This window comes from Maylandia zebra, linkage group LG5, assembly GCF_041146795.1.
Source record: "Maylandia zebra isolate NMK-2024a linkage group LG5, Mzebra_GT3a, whole genome shotgun sequence".
In the NCBI taxonomy this organism is placed as follows: Eukaryota; Metazoa; Chordata; class Actinopteri; order Cichliformes; family Cichlidae; genus Maylandia; species Maylandia zebra.
The window spans coordinates 32,293,506-32,314,658 of NC_135171.1; the positions used below are offsets into that span (position 1 = coordinate 32,293,506).

The following is a 21,153-nucleotide window of genomic DNA, read 5'->3' on the forward strand; positions in this document are numbered from 1 at the left end:
AGAGCATCATGTACTCCAATTTCATGAGTGGAGAATAGATTTGTAGTCCCTTACATGGCAGCCGTCCTGTTCAAGACAAGTTTAGAGTGGTATGAATCCTGTAAAATGCGACCATTCATATCAATATGGGATCAATATGATGTGAGTCAACAACAGTACAAAACACTGCTTAGTTATGAGAAATCATCAATGTATGTGAGAAAACAGAAGCTACAGCTTCATCATTTCTGGTGAATTTGACTACATGTCTACTCTTTATTGTTTCTTTTTGCTCGCTCTCTCTCTCTTTGCTGTCTCCATCCAGCCCTCTTTATCTTCGTCTCTCAGTCTTGGTGCCGGCACAAAGTTAAATATTACTGGTAACAAAAAGCACTAACAGATTCATATCTATTTACAGCAACATTCAAACTGAATGCAGGTTGCAGACGGTTATTAACAGTCAACATCCTTTTGACTTGCTGTCACCTGGATCTGGAGCTGTACACTAAACAAACACTGAAGCCCAATTCAATAAGAACAGGAACAGACAATTTTTAAGAACTAAAATAAAAAAAATCATCTCCTTGGCTCGCAACTTGTGACATACCAGCAGACTACTGGCTCAGACAGTTAAAATTAACTAATAATCTCTAGTGATTTAAGATAGATTAGATAAAGTTTTTAACGCTATTTATAGGACAAATAAAAAAGCAGACATTTTATAAGTCACAGCAATGTCCCCTCAGTTTGAACTTTTGCTATATGTCAGTTAAAGTGTGTTTTAAATCTGCGTCACTGATTTGTGTCATGAAATTACATCTTCATCTTCTTGCTGCAGCCAAAGTCTTATTCAGTCTATTAAAATCAAACCAGCAACGCCTCTGTGTGAGCACACTGTAACATCATGATATCATCAACACTAGACATTAAACCTGTTTTCATTCTATCCTGTACTGGCGTCAGTTGACAAGTTGGGAAAATAAAACATTTGAAGATAATTTTAGAAAATAATACCAAAATGCGCTGTTATTACTACTATTACTACTATTAGTTATTTTTAGGGGTGCTCTGATGAAATTTTGAGTTGCCAAAGGGTTTCAGTCTCACTTGCCTATGTGCCTGGATTACAAAAAAATCCAAAATAAATTCAAACTTGTGCGCTCAGTTCTTAGTTTAATTCTTTCACCCTGGAAAAAGAATACTTCAAATAAGTCATCAAAAGCCCCCCAAATATCATACCATTCACGTCTGTGACGAGTATAAGTAAACTTCTGACGTCAACTGTACGTCCACGAATTCTAAAATTATCCGTTTTTTTAATTAGTTAATACGTTTTTTACATAATAAAATAATTATTAGTGTGGAATGGGGGAAAAAACCCGCGTTACTACCTGTTAACGTTCACGTCGCTCCAGAACTTGTTTACCAGATGACGTGCACGCTCTGCACTGGGCGTGGATGCTGATTGGACGTCGCGGGGCACGCACGTACAGCACGCACACAGCGTCACGTAATTACCGACCATGGCGGAATGTGGTCGAGTTGACAGCAACACAAGTCACACCATGGATAAAAGCATTACTCTTCCTCCCGATGAAATCTTCCGCAATTTGGAAAACGCAAAGCGCTTCGCCATAGATATCGGTACTTGGAAATATGAGCGCTTTCTTTCATTTTGCGGCAACTTTTGTACACACTGAGCTAATCTTCGTGTTTGTAGACCAGCTCTGCCGCATCCTTAATACTCTGACAAACACTAGACTTTAGGTGAAAGAAGACAAAGCTAATGGTAGCGGCTTAACTTTACACGCGATGTTAATTTGTTTGACAGCCAGTCAGTTTATTCTAAAGATGGAAGTCTGATGAGCTTTCGGGATTATCGTTTTACCTTTAAGCGGATGTGTGCCTAAACACAACCTGGCCAACTTTGACAAGTGCACGAGCCTGCACGTTAGCTGTTAGCTACTCCGTTATAAGAACTTATCTCTTTCAAGACAACATCAGAGTTTGTCACTTCATTGCTCGTTTTAAATGTCGATTCGCCCTGCTGTTTTCTTATCGGACATTATCGATGTTGTTTTGCTTTAACAGGTGGCTCTTTGACAAAGCTGGCTTACTACTCAACCGTCCAGCACAAGGTGGCCAAAGTGCGATCATTCGACCACACTGCAAAGGTACGGATGAAAAATACACTGTTTATGCTTTAAAATGCAACCACCCAAAAATATGAATCAGCACACTTGTAGGATGTTCATTCAGCCTTGTTTTGTTTTTGTTTGTTACTTAGAATAACAAAAACAAACAAACAAACAAAAACATAGCAAAATCAGATCAAGTATTGGGAGAAGTGTGCTGACCCATCCTTACATCATCAGCTAGTACTCTGTACTTTTCACGAAGTACATGTCAGTACTTTCTTGCACCTCCTCTGGGTGTTATGATGTGCAGGATTTTTTGAGGTATATGCTCCACTATAAAAACCAAAGCTCTCCATCAATCTCCTTCTAATAATTTTAACTATAATTTTCAATTAGATTAGTATCTGGGTTGTTTGCTGACCATGTCACGGGGATGAGGAAAAGCTTTAACTGTAGCTTTGGGACGTCCGTAAAAATCACTTAATCATAATGATTGTCATCTCCCTTGGTCCTTTACATTAGATGCATTCCTACATCTTGAAGTCAAACTATTCAGCTACTAAATATATTTCTGAGTTGTTGTTTTTTTTTATTTGATTTGCTACAGAGTTTAAAAATAAGTGCTGGCTGTGCATCCTTCAAGTGTAGCAATTCCACATTTTTTGTCAGGGCTTGTATCAGAAGCCAACATCTGGACTGCTTGAAGTACTCAGACATTTCTCTTCCGTATGTCTGTTTTCTAGGCGGCTGCTGGTGACAAGCTGTATGAAATATCAATGCAGGAGGAGGTGACGGCACGCCTGCACTTTATCAAGTTTGAAAATGCTTACATCGAAACATGCTTGGACTTCATTAAAGACCATCTAGTTAACACTGAAACCAAAGTTATCAAAGCCACAGGTGGAGGGGCACACAAGTTCAAAGAGCTAATCGAGAGGAAACTGGGACTCAAGTCAGTATATACAAATCAATGTTAGCTATCACCAAAAAAAACCCTTTACCTGTGCTGTATCATTCAGCATTTGTGGCAGTGTGCTAAAGTGTAGAAACTGTAGGTATAAATGGAAACAAAGGGAGCTACATTTCTAGCATATTCTGGGTGACCAGCCTTGAATTAACAATAGTCCTCCGTTCTTGTTGTAACCAGTGCACAAAGCAATATCCTGTCCTCTTCCTGTAAAACAGGAAATTGCACGACAAATTGTATGGTTTTTTTTACAGAGACCTTTGGAAGACCTTATAAAGACTCCTCTGGAAAATATTTAATATTTGATGGCTTCCCAAGTTTGGCAGCCTTCTTTTTTTGTATCGGCTAATTAAACAGACGACAAAAAAATCATTAATGTGATCGAGAGCGAGATACAGTTTCAGTTTTCCCAGTTTGTTACTCTAGTCATTTAATACAAAAAAGTAACGTATTTGCATCAGCTGGTGCTTGTTTGTAATTATTACCTGTGTAGCCAGTGTAGCTTGAAGAGTGTAAATTTGTAGTCACATTGAATTAGATCGTTTGTTATTGTTGGTGATGATGCTCACCTGTTTTTGTGCTGTACTGTGGCAGAGTGGACAAAGAGGATGAGATGACATGCCTCATCAAGGGCTGTAATTTTGTACTGAAGAACATACCACACGAGGCTTTCGTGTACGCCAAGCATGCCGACTCAGAATTCCGCTTTCAGACGACTAATCCAGACATCTTTCCTTACCTGCTGGTAAACATCGGCTCCGGGGTGTCCATAGTTAAGGTAATACAATAAATAAGTAAGAGAATAAAGAATGCTCCTTCTTGTGCTGCATCTGCATTCATTACATTGGAACATGTTTCCATTTCTTCCCATCCTTTGCATTTGCACAGATTTTAAGAGTATACTTTGTTATACTTTCCAAATACCCTGTTTTTCCCACATGTCTTTGTGTCCTCTTAAAAAGCTCAATTATAGAAACAACAGACAAATACTGGCTTTTTAAAAGGACTTAAGATGCAGTGTTTTTTGTTAAATAGAACATACTATCACTTCTCTCAATGATGCAGTAAAAATATAATATTAAGAGGTTATATGATCACTTTCATTTGATTTACTAGGTTCTTTTGTGATTAACGCACTACGCTGTATCACTTTTTTTCTCACTTTCTCCAGGTTGAATCAGAGGACAAATTTGAGAGAATAGGAGGAAGCTCAATAGGTGGAGGGACATTCTGGGGACTTGGAGCCCTTCTCACCAAAACAAAGGTATCCTGAGTAATGTGGACTGGTTTTATTACAAGTCATTTATCAGCAACTACTTAAATCGTGTATTTAAGGTTGTCTTGACTTTTTTTTTTAATTTATTTAAACCATAGAGATTTGACGAGCTGCTACAGTTGGCCTCGAAAGGTCAGCATGCAAGTGTTGATATGCTTGTTAAAGATATCTATGGAGGATCATACGGGTATTTGGGCTTGACTGGAGATCTTATAGCGAGCAGTTTTGGGAAGTCTGCTACTGCCGACAAAGGTGAGTCATGGACGAACAGGTTTCATTTAGCTAACCTGTAGTGTTATGTAAGTGTTGAGTCACTCCTCATTTCATTACATTTTGCTAAAAAATAATGGGAAAACGTGCAATAATTTATGTATTATTATTTATTTATTTATTGTAATTTCTGTAAGTAGTATTAAAGAGGACTTTTCCAGGCTTCTAGAAGGACATTCAAAGCTCTTCTTTGGATGTTGGCTGTGTTTTTGTTCTCACACTGCTTCAATGGGAAGGCCAATTAATGGCTGATAATGAATCATTATATCTTGGTTTGTTTTCACTGCATTGTCAGTGTGTTTGGGTTCACACCCATGCTGGACAATTAAGTTGTTGCCAGTCAGATACTTTACATATTGCACTGGATGATGGATCAAAATCTTTCTGTGATCTCCAACACCACTGGCTGAAACACAGCCGCAAACCATTACAGAGCCTCCTCTGTGTTTCAGAGATGGCTATAGACACTGACTGCTGTATTTCTACTCTGAACTCATCTGTACATATTAAAAATGAATTTAAACAAAAAAATAAATAAAATCATATCCGTCACTCCATGTGACCTGTTGCCACTAATTTTCAGTTCAGTTCTAGTGTAATTTGGCATACCTCAGCCTTTTTGCCCCGTTTCCCCTCCTGAAGAGTGTCTTCTTGACAGCCACCCTTCCACTGAGACCGTTTCTAATGAGGCTTCAGTGAACTGTAGATGGATCAACTGAAGGGCCATATTTATCTTTGGATTTTTTCCTTTTTCTTAAGGCAGTGAGTTTCATATACTGTTCATCTGCTGTAGATATTTGGCATGCCACTTCTTCTTTTATCCTCCAGCTTCCTCAAATATTTCTAATGGGTACACTGCACAGCATGCTGCAGTATGCCAAGCCAGCTAATAGCTCTTTGGGAATCACCTGGTCGTTGCAAAAAAATATTATCTTATGCCTGTTAACTGTTATCTTTAGCATTTTTTTGTGGATTCAACTAAAGAAATGGGAGCAAATTATATGTTAAGTGGCAGGCTGCTAATAAGAAAGTGCCTAAAGGGTCAATTTAAAATTGTTTCTTTTTTAAGTTGTCTGTTATGTGTGGACACAACACTGGTTCATCCCTTTAGTTATATTGCGCTTTTGTTTAATTGCGAAAATAGTACAAAAACTGGGCTGAAAATGAGCATAAAGCAGTTAATGTCCAAAGAAAACTCTCAAAGACCTTCAAAAAGCTCAAAGAACGTTTTCCCAAGAAAAAATTAGAAACTTGCAAGAATGTGCATCTCATGGAAGCAAATTATAAAGAAATTGTGGGTGGTTAAAGACAGTACTGTGCATCCTTGTAATGTCAGACTCTAACAGCTTGGTTATATATTGTGTTTTGTATTTGCAGCTTATTCATTTATCATGACAAAAAAAACACCTCACATCCTTTTAGTATGTTTTTAGTCCTAAAATGAAAGAGGCTTGCTCTGAAGATCAACAGCTGCAGGGCAACAGCTGCAGTAAGCTCAGATTATTCATGGTAAAATGTATTTCAGTGATGGCCTAGTTTCAAAGCGTAATATATCTGAATTTGCATTTAAACTCAAACCACACTAGTCCACCTCAGATTATTACATTTGAGTAGTTTCTTCCTCAGTATGTGGAAAAATGGCTTCTTCCTTTTTAACTGTCATATAATGGTGATTTTTAAGTGTAGCTACTGCAGTTTAAAGACGTAATTGATTTAAATAAATTGATTATAACCAGATACTTTTATTTCTCTAACAAGGCAGGATCCCTGTTCTTTTTTTACCTTGTTAACTACTTCATGTGATGTTTTTGCTCAAAGACATATGAGCATGGCTGTCATGGCTGAGCATTTCTATTGGAATTGCAGCCCAGTTTAATGCCTAACAATCCTCTCACATGCCATATCTTTTAGGGAGGGTTTAACTTGTCAGAACTTGCAATTACAAACGAGTTTGAGCTAACATTAGTGACACCCTATATATTAGGTAATGTCAGGAAAAAAATATCCTATATAGAGCTTTTCTACTTAGTTTTCTACACATGCTTTCTATCTAACATCAACAGCAACTTGGGGTTTAGGATCTTGCCCAAAGATACTTTGGCAGACTGAAGACTGGAGACACCAACCTTCCAGTTAGTGAATGACCTGCTCTACCTCATGAACCAGGGCTGGTTTATTCATATATTACATATTGACTATACATATTAAAGGAGGAAATCGTGTTGAGTTGCTTCTAAGCCATACTTGGCCCTGTTGCCTCACAGCAAAAAGTTCTCACCCTGTCAGGTTTTCTTTGTGTGCTCCTGCTTCCTTCCATAGTCCAAAGACATGCACTTCCTGGGGTTAGGGGTTAAGTGATGATTCAAATTGCCCATAGGTGTGAATGTTACCATAAATTGGAAAAGTAGAAGAGGATGGATGGGTGAAAGCCAAACTCTATCATGATAAATTGAATTTTGTTGTCTCCAGGAAAAAAAAGCATCTAATATTTTTCAGTTTTATTACAGCTGCAGAATCAAATTGATGCCTCTTCATCCGGTGTTGTATTGGTGAATATTATGGAATAAAGGGATGGTGTTATCCCAGAAAATTCAACATCTTTTATAATTTATTGAAGTGAAGTCTGTAACTGTTCAGCTGCTACTGTTGAGCAATTATTGTAGGTAAGTAGTAATTCTAGGTTATAGTTCCAGTTTGAAAATTAAGGAAGTGTTTTAATATGTTGTTTTTTTTGGTTTGTTTTTTTTTTGTTGTTGTTTTTTGTTTTATGGAGGCTATCACAGTGCCATCCCGGTGCTATTTATATACTAATATAAAGTCTTACCTCTTTTATGCCTTTATGTTCATATAACCTGCTCTGAATTTTAGACTTTTCTAAAGAAGACATGGCCAAGAGTTTACTCCATATGATCAGCAATGACATCGGGCAGCTGGCCTGTCTTTATGCCAAGCTTCACAACCTGTCCAGAGTGTATTTTGGAGGCTTCTTTATTAGAGGACACCCTGTTACCATGCACACAATCACCTATAGCATCAACTTCTTTACCAAGGCAAGCAAAACTTTGTGCTCTGACACAGAAACAACTTTACAAAAGGCAGTCGTCTATTTGTTTCATGTCAGTATAGCTGTGAACTGTACAATATTTAAACCACAGCCTTTTGACCTCCTCTTGCTTTGTTGTAGGGTGAAGTTCAGGCCTTGTTTTTGAGGCATGAAGGTTATTTGGGAACCATTGGAGCCTTTCTTAAAGGAGCAGAGGAAGACAGTAAGAAAGAAACAGCTAATGCCTGTTGTGGTTTTCAAACAACGATGATTGCACTTGACTGTTCTGCTTTGGTTTAGACAACAACCTGATCTAGTTGGTCTTTGACAGGGCTCTTGTTCTTATCTTATAATTTCTGCTGCTAACTATCCATCCATCCATCCATCTTCATCCGCTTTGTCCGGGGCCGGGTCGCGGGGGCAGCAGCCTAAGCAAAGAGGCCCAGACCTCCCTCTCCCCAGCCACCTCCTCCAGCTTATCCGGGGGAATACCAAGGCGTTCCCAGGCCAGCCGAGAGATATAATCTCTCCAGCGTGTCCTGGGTCTGCCCCGGGGCCTCCTCCCGGTGGGACATGCCTGGAACACCTCACCCAGGAGGCGCCCAGGGGGCATCCTTGTCAGATGCCCGAACCACCTCAGCTGGCTCCTTTCGATGTGGAGCAGCAGCTGCTCTACTCTGAGCCCCTCCCGGATGGCCGAACTTCTCACCCTATCTCTAAGGGAGAGGCCAGCCACCCTTCGGAGGAAGCTCATTTCTGCCGCTTGTATCCGCGATCTCGTTCTTTCGGTCACTACCCACAGCTCGTGGCCATAGGTGAGGGTAGGGACGTAGATCGACCGGTAAATTGAGAGCTTCGCTTTTACACTCAGCTCCCTCTTCACCACGACGGACCGGTGCAGCATCCGCATTACTGCAGCTGCAGCCCCAATCCGTCTGTCGATCTCCGGCTCCCTTCTCCCATCACTCGCGAACAAGACCCCGAGATACTTGAACTCCTCCACTTGGGGCAGGAACTCATCCCCGACCCGGAGTGGGCACTCCACCCTTTTCCGGCTGAGAACCATGGCCTCAGATTTGGAGGTGCTGATCCTCATTCCCGCTGCTTCACACTCGGCTGCGAACCGCTCCAGTGCGAGCTGGAGGCCCTCACCCGATGAAGCCAACAGAACCACATCATCTGCAAAAATCAGAGATGAGATTCTGAGGCCACCAAAGCGAAAGCCCTCCGCCACTTGGCTGCGCCTAGAAATCCTGTCCATAAAAATTATGAACAGAACCGGAGACAAAGGGCAGCCCTGGCGGAGCCCATCACCCACCGGGAACGAGTCCGACTTATTGCCGGCAATGCGAACCAAGCTCTTGCAACGGTTGTATAGGGATCGAATGGCCCGTAGCAATGGGCCAGACACCCCATATTCCCGCAACACCTCCCACAGGACACCCCGAGGGACACGATCGAATGCCTTCTCCAAGTCCACAAAACACATGTAGACTGGTTGGGCAAACTCCCATGCACCCTCAAGTATCCTGGAGAGGATAAAGAGCTGGTCCAGTGTTCCGCGACCAGGACGAAAACCGCATTGTTCCTCCTGTATCCGAGGTTCGACTAACGGACGAACTCTCCTTTCCAGCACCCTGGCATAGGCTTTCCCAGGGAGGCTGAGGAGTGTGACCCCCCTGTAGTTGGAACACACCCTCCGGTCCCCTTTCTTGAAGATGGGGACCACCACCCCGGTCTGCCAGTCCACAGGTACTGCCCCTGATCTCCACGCAACATTGCAGAGGCGTGTCAACCAGGACAGCCCTACAACGTCCAGAGCCTTCAGGAACTCGGGGCGGACCTCATCAACACCAGGGGCTCTGCCACCAAGGAGTTGTTTAACTGCCTCAGTGACCTCGCCCCCGGAAATTGGCGAGTCATTCCCCTCATCCCCAGACTCTGCTTCCTCCTCGGAAGACGTGTCAGTGGGATTAAGGAGGTCCTCGAAGTATTCCTTCCACCGCCTGACAATTTTCTCAGTCGACGTCAGCAGCGCTCCGCCAGCACTATACACAGTGCAGGTAGAGCACCGCTTTCCCCTCCTGAGACGTCTGACGGTTTGTCAGAATCTCTTCGAGGCAGCCCGAAAGTCTTTTTCCATGGCCTCTCCGAACTCCTCCCACACCTGAGTTTTTGCTTCAGCCACTGCCCGAGCCGCATTCCGCTTGGCCTGTCGATACCTGTCGGCTGCCTCCGGAGTCCCACAGGCTAACCAAGCCCGATAGGACTCCTTCTTCAGCCTGGTGGCTCCCTTCACCTCTGGTGTCCACCATTTGGTTCGGGGATTACCACCACGGCAGGCACCAACCACCTTGCGGCCGCAGCTCAATGCAGCAGCTTCGGCAATGGAGACGCTGAACATGGTCCATTCGGACTCAATGTCCCCAGTCTCCCTCGGAATGCTGTTGAAGCTCTGCCGGAGGTGTGCGTTGAAGATCTCGCGGACTGGGGCCTCTGCTAGACGTTCCCAGCACACCCTCACTACGCGTTTAGGTGCACCAGGTCTGTCCAGCGTCTTCCCCCGCCACCTGATCCAACTCACCACCAGGTGGTGATCAGTTGACAGCTCAGCCCCTCTCTTTACCCGAGTGTCCAGAACATATGGTCGCAGGTCTGCTGATACGATTACAAAATCGATCATCGACCTACGGCCTAGAGCATCCTGGTGCCACGTGCACTTATGGACACTCTTATGTTCGAACAGGGTGTTCGTTATGGCCAAACTGTGATTAGCACAGAAGTCCAATAACAGAGCACCGCTCGGGTTCAGATCAGGGAGGCCGTTCCTCCCAATCACGCCCCTCCAGGTCTCGCTGTCGTTACCCACGTGAGCTAACTAGTAGCTGCTAAATCCTTTATATCAAGTAGCTTTCTAGATTCAACCTGTGGTTGGACAGACTCTCTACTCCCCCGTCACGGACTGCAGCTGGACAAAAGTAGTCTTTTTTTTTTTCCTGCTCTTGAGATCCATTGCACGTTGAAGGCCCAATCTAACCAGAACCTGCAGCACTAGTGCTCCTTCACTAAGCTCTTCAAGACTGCACAACAGGGACTACCTTTGCTAGTTGGAGTCCAAGATGGTGAAGTTAAAGTCCATCCACAGTGACCACTGGAACAGTTATGGGTATTCTGTGGGAAACATTAAAAGGATCACTGAAAACTTAACAGTATTATGAGAATTTTTTTGGAAGCAGTTTTTAGTGAGATTAAGTATAAATAAAATCTGTGGAGGTGGTCCTTGACAAAAACACATTTCATAAACTGCCATAATAGTATATTAAAGGAATGGTGTATCATCAAAGACCAATAACGGTAACGTTTAAATACGTTAACTTTGCAAAAGACTTGTTTAAATATTAACTGTAATGATATTAAAATTCTCTGTAATCCAAACAGTGTTTGGTAAATATATTAACGTTTACATTTTTTCTCCTCTAGATCCAAACCAGTATAGCTGGGGTGAGAATTACGCAGGTAGCTCAGGTCTGATGAGCGTTTCTCCTGACATGAATCCTATGCAACGTGCTCGTAGTGGAACGGTGAGTCCACAGTGAGTTAGAGATTTGTGGTATCTGAAGACCTGAGGCTGGGCCACGTAGCACAACATGGCACATCAGCCCTCATTTGCTAATGTTTTTTTTCTTTACATCCTTTTCCATCTAATTATTGATAAGTTTGTCTATAAACTTCAATTAATGTTTTCGTTTTTGATGGAGATGCCATCATTATTGTTCTCGCTGAATACAAAGTCATAAAAAATTCATTCCGTTCATCTTTGTATTCTAATTTTTTTCCCATTTTCTGTCCACACACTCTTCTAACTCTCTCCTTCAGTTTCCTGTAAGTACCTCTGCCTGCTTTGCTTGTTTGGTGGTTTGATGGCACATTGGTTGTGTTCAACACGTCGTGTAACTGCAAACACTTAAACAGTTGTTGTGACAGGCATTCATTTGTGTGTTCACATTAGATGAACAATAGAAAATAATAGGTTGTTTGATGGTTTTAAAAGATGTGAAGTGTTTCAGGTGTGCACTTTGCTTTTTTTGTAATACCTTGAGCTTCTAGGCCACTGTAGTAGCAGGAGCAGCTATGTGCCCTCCCCACTCCCAGTCTCCCTCCCTCAGCCCACAATCACTGAAATACCCTTGTGCCCAACTCGCATTCACTAGTTTTCATTACTGCAGACTTCTTTGCTTTTCTTTCCTCTCGAGAAACCATCAGCAGATGTACTAAGTTCTTTAAAAGGAAAGGACTTCCTCTAATGGACTATTGATTGTGTCCATTTAATGAATCTGTTGGCTTTCATTGGCTTTTAGAGTTAAATTCTGGTTTAACCTCTCCTCTTTACTACATCTCACGCTCATCGTTTTTGTTGACACACTGAAGAAAAAATACTGACATGAGTGCCACAAAGAAGGGGAAATATTTTAAAATACATCCTGGAATGATGGTGTTTAAGAAGGGTAGTGGGAATAGGCTTGTACAATTTAACAGCTGGAATAAACGTCAAGTTATCTGAGTGGTTAGGCTTTTATCCATAAAAGCCTTTTATGGGCAAGGCGTGATAGTGTGAATGTTTTCTGTGTCTTTGTTGTACAGTTTGACATGTTGGAGATGGACCGTCTGGAGAGGCAACTGGTGAACCTGCCTCTGCTGCAAGACCCTTCCTCTTACATCCCTGACACTGTGGACCTCACAGAGGATGCTCTGGCCCGTGAATACTGGCTATACTGCTTCGAAGAGGCCCTAGATGGGGTAGGATGGCATCATAGTTGTAATAGCAAGACAAATGTGGTAAATATCTGCAAAATTATTCTTAAAAAATGGGGGAAAAAACACAATGACAAAAATCAAGTCGGAGCCCAGCATTCGGCTTTGAAATCGAAGGTATGAATTCTAAGGTGTCTGTTTCTATTAATATTTTAACTCTGTCAGATTAGACAGCTACAAAGTAATGTTGTCTTCTCATTACTATAGACATGACTGACTGCACGTTCTTCCCACGTTACTCATGCATGCAGCATCATGAAGAGCTGCTAGCTAGTAATTTCCAGTAAAGAATGTAAACACAATGGGAACCAAAGCAGTGTTTGTAATGCTATCTGCCAGTCTAGTCACAGTTCCACCTGACTGCACTGGCAGCATCGTTGGCTGTCAGACTGCTCTGTGTTTATTTTGGTCAACCTCAATTAAATTGCTCAAAATAATTCTAACATGCCAGTCTTTCTGTTAGGACGTACTGAGGGATCTCAGATGAGGCATAGGTTCTCATAGATTGTGACACATCATGCAAGACAAAAAGAAAATGTTGTGCATGACATCCATTTTTTTCCTTCTGAACCCAAAGAAATTATCCCATCTTTGCTCATAATTGGGTTGATATATAGTGTAGTTTGATTTTTGGGTCACTGTTGGGGAGATCTGTCTCTTATGTGGTGGGATCTTTTTTTTAACAAAGGAATGAATTTTGACCTGATCCTGGTCTGACAGTAAAGCTTCACGTTTCCCTTTTGGATCTGGGAAAAGTTCTAGTCGAAATATTTGCCATTTACATGGTGATGTATACACATTTCTTTTATTTCTTTGCTCAAAAGTTGAAGTGTTTTTTGATTACTTTTTTTTTTGGTCCTTGAGCAGGTGGTTAAGAGAGCTGTAGCGAGTCAGCCTGACATGCCGGAGGCAGCCCTGCGTGCTGAGAAGTTCCGTCAGAAATACAGACACAAGCTTCAGACCCTTCGTCAACAGCCGTTGTAAGGACTGCTAGTGGCTCTGCTACTGCATCTAGTTTACTCAGAGGTTGCTTTAAGTCGAACTCTTTCTTCACCGTCTGCATTAGTTTCATCTCTTTATACCGGCAAAATCTTGATGTTGATCCTGTTTACTCTTTCAGTTTTTAGGACTGGGCTGCACTCCATAAGTGTGGATTAGTAATAGAATCACAGCACTAGGTCTGTAACAGTCTATAAAATTTAAAGAAGAAATACTTCCAAATTCCAGATATTTATATATTTTAACTTTCTAATAGTTTATTTCAGAACATTAAAAAAGGGGGGGAAACTGTGGAAAAGTGCTTTGCATTTATTATCCCAGCCCGGTTGTTTCTATATGTTTCTCTCTTGCTAACATAGAGTGCTTCTCTTCTCACCTAGTGCTTATGGATCCCTCACTGTCAGAAGTTTGTTAGACACGAGGGAACACTGTTTAAACGAGTTCAACTTTCCTGATCCCTACTCTAAGGTGAAATCTATCAAATGTGTTGTTTTGCTTTTATGCACCTTTCTTGAATTTTACAGCTGAATTGGCCTTTAGTGACCAATGTCATGACTCTGTAGTTTTCTTTTTGTTGACTTTGTTTTTGTTGTATTGTTTTTTTTGTATTTCAGATTAAACAGAGGGAGAATGACATTGCTCTCAAGTACTATCAAAAGGCAGTGAAGTCCTTGGATGAGCTGAGCTGGGAGGAGAAACAGTTTGCCCTAGTCCAGGGTGTCCTGGCTGGGAATGTCTTTGACTGGGGAGCCAAGGCCGTGTCAGAGTGAGTGGTCTTTTTTTCATCTCTTGCTGGGTTCATAGATTACATCAACCCAGCTGCACAAGCTTTTAGAGACACAAAACATTTTAGCCTCAGTCTTGAAGTTTTGTTATTTTTTGGTAAACTGTTGCTGGTTTGAGCTCACTTTAGTCTGTTTCGTTTTGACACTTACAGCGTCCTGGAATCTGACCCCGAGTTTGGGTTTGAGGAGGCTAAACGACAGCTGGAAGGTATCCAAGTACTTTAACACAATTGCAGTTGCAACTGCACTGCAGAAGTATTGTTAACTACACGTTAGCAGGGCATAAGCACTGTCAGAGGTCTATCTGTGTCTCAGTCCATGCAAGCACATTGTGTGCAATGTGAGGGTCAACTGTGTTTCATAAGCACTCAGACAGACAGAACGTTTAGGCTTATTTTTATTATACTAACATGTCTCCTTGCTTCTCTCACTTGCTCTTACATTTTATCTCCTTCCAGTCAGGATGTGAGAGATGAGAAGACCGAGGAACCAAATTCAAACTTTTGTTCCTCTTAAGTAACTTGGTTAGTTTTAATGTCATCACATGGGTACACCTTGGGTTGATTGGATTGGATTTCCAATCACATATTAGTTTAAGGAGAGAGAAAAAACATTAAGCCTTAAGATAGCATATTGAAAATCTCCCAGCATCACATGACAACTGAAGCATGAAAATGAACTTTTAAGTGCAAGTAAATATTGTTGTACAGCTGGTGTGGAGGCAGATTGATATTTTCAAGAGGAAGGTATCTGTTTAGTTTGACATCACTTCAAACATTTCCTATAAGCTGTGTGCCTTTTTGCTTGCTGTTACACCTTCTGATGTCTGCTGATGATACACTGTCGGATTTTAGACCTGCTTTTATGCCTCTTGGTGGTCAGACTGACATTTGTATTTTCTTTTTTATTCCCCTCTCAGAGCGGCCATGGCTCGTTGATTCCTATGACCAGTGGCTTGAAAGACTAAAGGTCAGATTCATTCTGTTGGTCTTCACACTCACAAGCTGTTTTCACATGTGATCTTAGGGCAATATCTATAAAATCAGGCCTGGATCTTGGCTGAAGTTGTGCATTTTTACATGCATCACACAGCAGCAGACAGTTTGATTCAGACATGTTTTCACCTCTGTGTTGGATATAAGTGTATTCTTTCATTGGATGTCTCATTAGAAATTAAGCAAACTTTGTTTCCCTTTGGATCTGACTATGTGATTGAAGCTTTTTCACACATGTACTGCAGTCATGTACCTTTCTAGACGTTTCCCTGGAGGAGCTTCGTGTGAAAACACAAACTGAGACAATAAATGGTCTTAAACCTACCATAAACACCTTATGTTCAACACTTTTTGAACTAGGGATAAGCATGTTTTGATGAACCACAAAGGGATAACATCTTCTGGGTGGTCATTAGTAGTGTTTTGCATACTTGCAGGAATGTTTCTGTGTTTTATTTTCTTGATAATTAATGGCTGAATGTCATCCATCCTGGTTTTCTCTTGCAGGGTCCTCCTCATAAGTGTGCCTTGTTTTTCGTAGATAATAGTGGAGTAGACATCATTCTAGGGGTGATGCCTTTTGTAAGAGAGCTTCTCTCTCGAGGAACAGAGGTAGGAAACTGACAGAATAATTACAAAAAGAGAGTATTTGGTCAGATGTTCATTAAACTCTGCAATGATTCTACTGTTTAGGTGGTTTTGGCCAGCAACTCTGGTCCAGCTCTGAATGACGTGACGAATGGTGAACTGCAGATACTGACAGAAAGAATTGCTGCTATGGATCCCGTCATTGAGTGAGTGTATATAAGTGATTTTAAATGTGGTTATTGATGAGACAAACTCTTTAGGGTATAGATTTTTATTATTGACCTAAAGGACTAGATAAATTCCAATTTGCTTTAGTTGTTTGCTATAAATTAGTTTTACTTGTGATTTTAGTTTTACACATCTGAACAGTGATAAACATGAACATGCTTGTTTTTTTAAATCTTGGGCCATAGTGACCGTATTGAGAGCAAAACAACAAATAGTTGTGGAGATGTGAATGACTGATTAAAAACAACCTTCACCCCCAAAGATACAATAAATGACAAATAGCTTGTACTAACAGCTCATTCTTAAGGGTGAGCTGCCTTGCATTGTAAACAAAAACATTACTCATTAGGAGCTAGCATGAGCAACAAAATCCTTGTTGTAAATAATACTGTACACATGGCTGATGTCTACAAAGCACTGGGCTGTGGTGTGTTTGTTGTTGTGTAGGGCTGGCCTGAGAGAGGACAGGTTGCTGCTGGTGCAGAGCGGTTCCAGTTCTCCGTGTTTGGATCTGAGGTTAGTTGTTTTAGTTTGCATTGAACTTTTTAAATATTTTTTTAAATACTTTAAGTAAGATTTCTGCAAACTGCAGCCTGAAGCTGACAGAATGAGCTCCTCTTGCTATGAATGCATGCATCCAAGCTTCAGTCCATGTCTGTCGAATGAATGAATTAATAAGCACATTACATTTGACCTCCACAGCACTGATGGATGAACTGACTATTTTTTTCCAAAATGCCAAAAAGTCCCGTGAAGTGATAAGAACAAGGTTAATCTGCTTTCAGACCTGTGATACTAATATTCTCTCATACAGTCCATTCTGGATTCACTTTAAAATGTTCTCACTACTTTTAAAAACCTATTTGTTTTTGGTTGTTTGCAGGTATGGTTGACGAGAGTACCTTGACTTTTTGTTATGCAAACACAGTCTTATTCGCTTTGTCTATTTGATTTTTTTCTTTGTATTTATTGTTGATTTAGTCACTAATATGTATAGTGTATATTTTGTATAACCTGTACAGCACTTTGATCAACTGAAGGTGTTTAATATGTGATGTAGACTCTGACCTGATATGACTTGACTTCTCTTGGCTCTGTATGTATAATACTGATATTAAAGTAATCAGCATAAGATAATAATATCACATTAGTGATGGCGGGAGAGCCGAATACTGATAAGATAGTTCCTTGTTTTTGGACCGTGTGATAGTCGTGGCTGTGCTTCTATAATGATAAAAATAATAGTGCAAAGTGTGGCTAACATAAGCTGTTAATTGACTCCTTGGGGAGGAGGAGTAAGATAAACTGATTAAAGCCCCTGTCCTGACAAGAAATCAGGTGATTCTACGTCTTTGTTGTTTCCCAGCCGCCTGGACAAAGTTTTGGCGATGGTTGTGCGGGAGCGGCAGACCGACCTGGTGATCATCGAGGGAATGGGTCGAGCCATTCACACCAACTACTACGCCATGCTCAGCTGCGAGAGCCTCAAGATGGCCGTTATCAAAAACTCGTGGCTGGCCGACCGACTGGGGGGAAAACTGTTCAGCGTGGTCTTCAAGTATGAAGTACCAGCCGGGAAACCAAACAAGGACTGCGGTGCTTTTTCTCCTTCCTGAACGTGACAGAAGCAGTTTGAGTTGAAGCTCTGAATGTAAGGAGGATGATCGTATACTGCCACTGAGTGAACAACCGATTTTAACGCTGACTGTTAAAAGTTTATGTGGGTTTTTAAGGGTGATCATTAATTGGGAGATTTGTATGTTTCATTTTAAAGTCGACTTTTGGCTTCATGAACATATTGCTTTCTTGCACATCCATCAAGTTTTCTGTTGAATCATATCATAGCTATCAGTACTACCAGTTTATATACATAGCTTTTATTTTGAAAATGTGCGCCTGTCATTCCCAACATGGCTGTGTACATCTAAGGGATTTGACTTTTTGGCTAGATAGAGACAGCAGCAGGAATAATTACAGCTTTCAGTGGTGAGACGTTTTTAATGTGCCTTAAGGTTGATGTGATTTCACTCACTCAGTTTTGCATTTAATTCCTGTTGTAGGTGTCATGTTACACAAATGTCAGTTTTTTCCAGCACTCTCAGGCCATAGACAAAGAAAAACTCACATTTCTTTTTATGACATTCACTCCACTAATCGAATTGAAATTAAGAATCACTGTCATTGTCATTTATGTAGCTGTTGATGTGGAATCAGGGAAGATCAGCTTGATCAGTGGGAGAAGCAGCACTTTATCACAGCAATTCAAGAAACCTACAGTGTTCCTCCACAAGGTGGCAGTATTCTACTGTGATGTAGATTTTTAGTCTTTAAGTCTTTCCAAAGGTGCTTGGTGTCAAAATTAACACAGCATATTTCAGGTTCAGTAAACTGTAAGCATCACATGGAACTTGATGTCACTGAGCTGGCTGTGGCATGAGTCCATGCATTCACTGTAATTACCTGGCATGTACAAATACACACTGCAGTCCATCCCAGAGTCAAAAGATATTTGTTTTAAGGCAATAATATGGCAGCTTCTAGTTGTAACAAACATCAAACCTGATGTGAAGTGGTTTATTGTATTGTTAACTTCATCACAAAGGTCTAAATTCAAGGCAGGCTCTGATTAAAAACATTCTTGGTATGAAAATATCTCCCAAAGTCACAGTTGCTTCACTTCTGTACTCATATTGCAATATTGTATTTTTCATTTGTACATATATGTGATATACAATTTTGTGCATGTGTATGTGTGTGTGTGTGTGTGTGTGTATATATATATATATGTATATATATATATGTATGTATATATATATACACATATATATATGTATGTATGTATATATATATATATATATATATATATATATATATATATATATACACATATATATATATATATATATATATATACACATATATATATATGAGAAATTACATTACTTCAGTTAAGCACACCAAGCACAATTTTGAGTATTATTATTCTCTTGACAATCAATTTTAATTAAATGGTGAAAACCTATATTTTACCTTTGTGAGTGTGTGTGTGTGCGTGCGCGCGCGCGTGTTGCATTTTCTTTGTAGATGTGTCAGAAGAGTTTTGAACTGAGTAGAGAAATCGGGAAAGTTGAAAGTTGCCCCATATTAAAAAAACCAAACATGCCCCTGGCAGTATGAAAGCTCAGCACCCTAGTATGTGGCAGTTGATGCCTGCTGGGGAGCTTCAAGCTGATAATGCATGAGGAGGCCTGGCAGGGGGTCCTCCTGCTTTCTCTCTTGCTCATCACTCCCACTGCCAAAACCCACACGCAACCAGTTCTTCAGCCTGCCCTTATGGATGTGGTGACATCTGCTTATAGCCTATGAAAGGTCTGCTCGGGTGGAGGTTTTGTTTTTATTTTTTTGCTAGTTTTGGGGGGGGTTTTTTTACACTTTCCAGTGCAGACAGGGTTGTCTATCCATCAGTGCAGTCATGCACACATCATGAGATAATGGGCACCCCTTGCCTCCTACAAGCTGTCTAGGTCCTACATAGGACCTAGACAGCTTGACAAAGTTTGGCTAGCTTGATCCACAGAACTGACACACCTGATGCTGTATGACTACCATCAGTGTTTGATCATAATCTGTGTGCATATACACCACTCTGCTGTTTTGTACACAGTGATCAACTCACATAATGAACATTTATTTCCACCATCTTTAAAAATGCACGTGATTAACAGAGAAAGATTTTTAAAAAAGAAAAAATGTCTAATTTATGCCAATTATTTAGTATTAATTGAAATATTCAGATGTAGCCTGTTAACAATCAATTCATTCCATAAATCATTACATTTCTTTTAATCTTGCATGATGCCAGTAGCTGTCCACAGCTGTTTTTAACAATAACAGCTATGAATGAAATTTATAAATGTCAGTATTGATGCTGATGGTCCCGACAACTCCTGGTGTTTCAAATCATACCAGACTCGTTGTTTGTAGCCATTCGGTATTTTTATAAAAAGCGGGTTGTTGGTTCGAGATCTGCCACTGAAAAAAGTAGTTTGTATAGAAAAGAAACAGCCTCATCTTGCTCGATGGCTAAATCTTATTCTTTACAATTTTTATAATGACTACTGTTTTTGTTTTAAAGAAATGTCAGTGTTGTGACAGCGTAGCGTGCAGCTGTAACATATTGGACTGTATTTGGTTAGCGGTCTAATGGGGGCAAACTGGCAATCGGGACATCCTTAAGCTGTTTGAATTTAGGGTGAACTGCTCAAAGCCACTTCAAACATAGGCTCTGGCTCCAGGGAACAGGAACTCCCATTTGGTAACAGGAAAGCCTGTTAGATAATCCACTCTGGATACACACAGTATCTGGGTGAAATGTTGCTACATACAAAAAAATAAATGTTTTCCCCAAACAAGCAGATGACTAACATTTAACTAACAAAATGCTAAACTAAAAGATCTACAAGTACAAGATGGACTGGCACCAAACATTCACGGTTACCAGAATGTTACAAATTGGTTCAAAGGAAGTGAAAACTAGCATGTAAGACATCTGGAGGTTAATTGGCATTCATGGAAAATCAAGAAAACAAAGCAAACATAAAGAGATGTGAAAAAACATACTGAAACAAACTTAGTGAAATCAGAGACTTACAATGACACCACTCTAAATTATGCCAACATGTTTGATCACCTAGAAACCTTTTTTTATAGATTTGGAGAAGGAAATAAAACCTGTTGTGTTTCTTAATTCTGCGGGTATTCAGAAGAAACTCACTGCCATCTTTACAAAGTTCTCTAGTAGATATGCACGGATTGATTTATTTTTCGTAATGAACTCATTAAGTGACGGAGAGCATACTATGAACAATTGTAGACACAAATAAAATGTCTATAAAGTTAATCAAATTTGGAAAAAAACATGTTTATTTAAAAACGTACAGTTATGATTTGACTTTTTGCATGATATTTTTAAGGCCTGCTTATAAAGTCTTTCTACTGACTGTAATGTGGCCCAACTTGTAGGTCATTTAAGTGAGAATGATGGCCTTGATGCACATTTTGATATGCTAATGA

The 21,153-nt window shown here is 40.6% G+C and overlaps 1 protein-coding gene across 2 annotated transcripts; it reads left to right on the forward strand.

Moving 5' to 3' along the window:
• The first annotated feature begins 1,470 nt into the window (after window positions 1-1,470).
• pank4 (pantothenate kinase 4 (inactive)) lies at window positions 1,471-18,732 on the forward strand. 2 transcript variants are annotated; one of them, XM_004547433.4, is made up of 19 exons: window positions 1,471-1,623; window positions 2,071-2,153; window positions 2,861-3,069; window positions 3,679-3,862; window positions 4,256-4,348; window positions 4,459-4,612; window positions 7,499-7,680; window positions 7,815-7,896; window positions 11,154-11,254; window positions 12,315-12,470; window positions 13,353-13,465; window positions 13,865-13,952; window positions 14,099-14,250; window positions 14,422-14,477; window positions 15,189-15,238; window positions 15,772-15,876; window positions 15,958-16,058; window positions 16,528-16,596; window positions 17,447-18,732. In XM_004547433.4, exons 1-19 carry the CDS (start codon window positions 1,503-1,505, stop codon window positions 17,694-17,696), a joined length of 2,349 nt encoding a protein of 782 aa, XP_004547490.3. In that variant the 5' UTR covers window positions 1,471-1,502; the 3' UTR covers window positions 17,697-18,732. The 2 variants fall into 2 exon arrangements, with proteins under 2 accessions (XP_004547490.3, XP_076740344.1); XM_076884229.1 differs by having other exon boundaries at window positions 1,567-1,623; window positions 2,861-2,905.
• Window positions 18,733-21,153: the final 2,421 nt, after the last annotated feature.

Coding starts and splice junctions, on each gene's coding strand:
- pank4 (XM_004547433.4), top strand. CDS start 1,503: ATGGCGGAATGTGGTCGAGTTGACAGCAACACAAGTCACACCATGGAT. Junction 7,897..11,153: donor TAAAGGAGCAGAGGAAGACA/GTAAGAAAGAAA, acceptor TTTCTCCTCTAG/ATCCAAACCAGTATAGCTGG. Junction 13,466..13,864: donor ACCCTTCGTCAACAGCCGTT/GTAAGGACTGCT, acceptor CTTCTCACCTAG/TGCTTATGGATCCCTCACTG.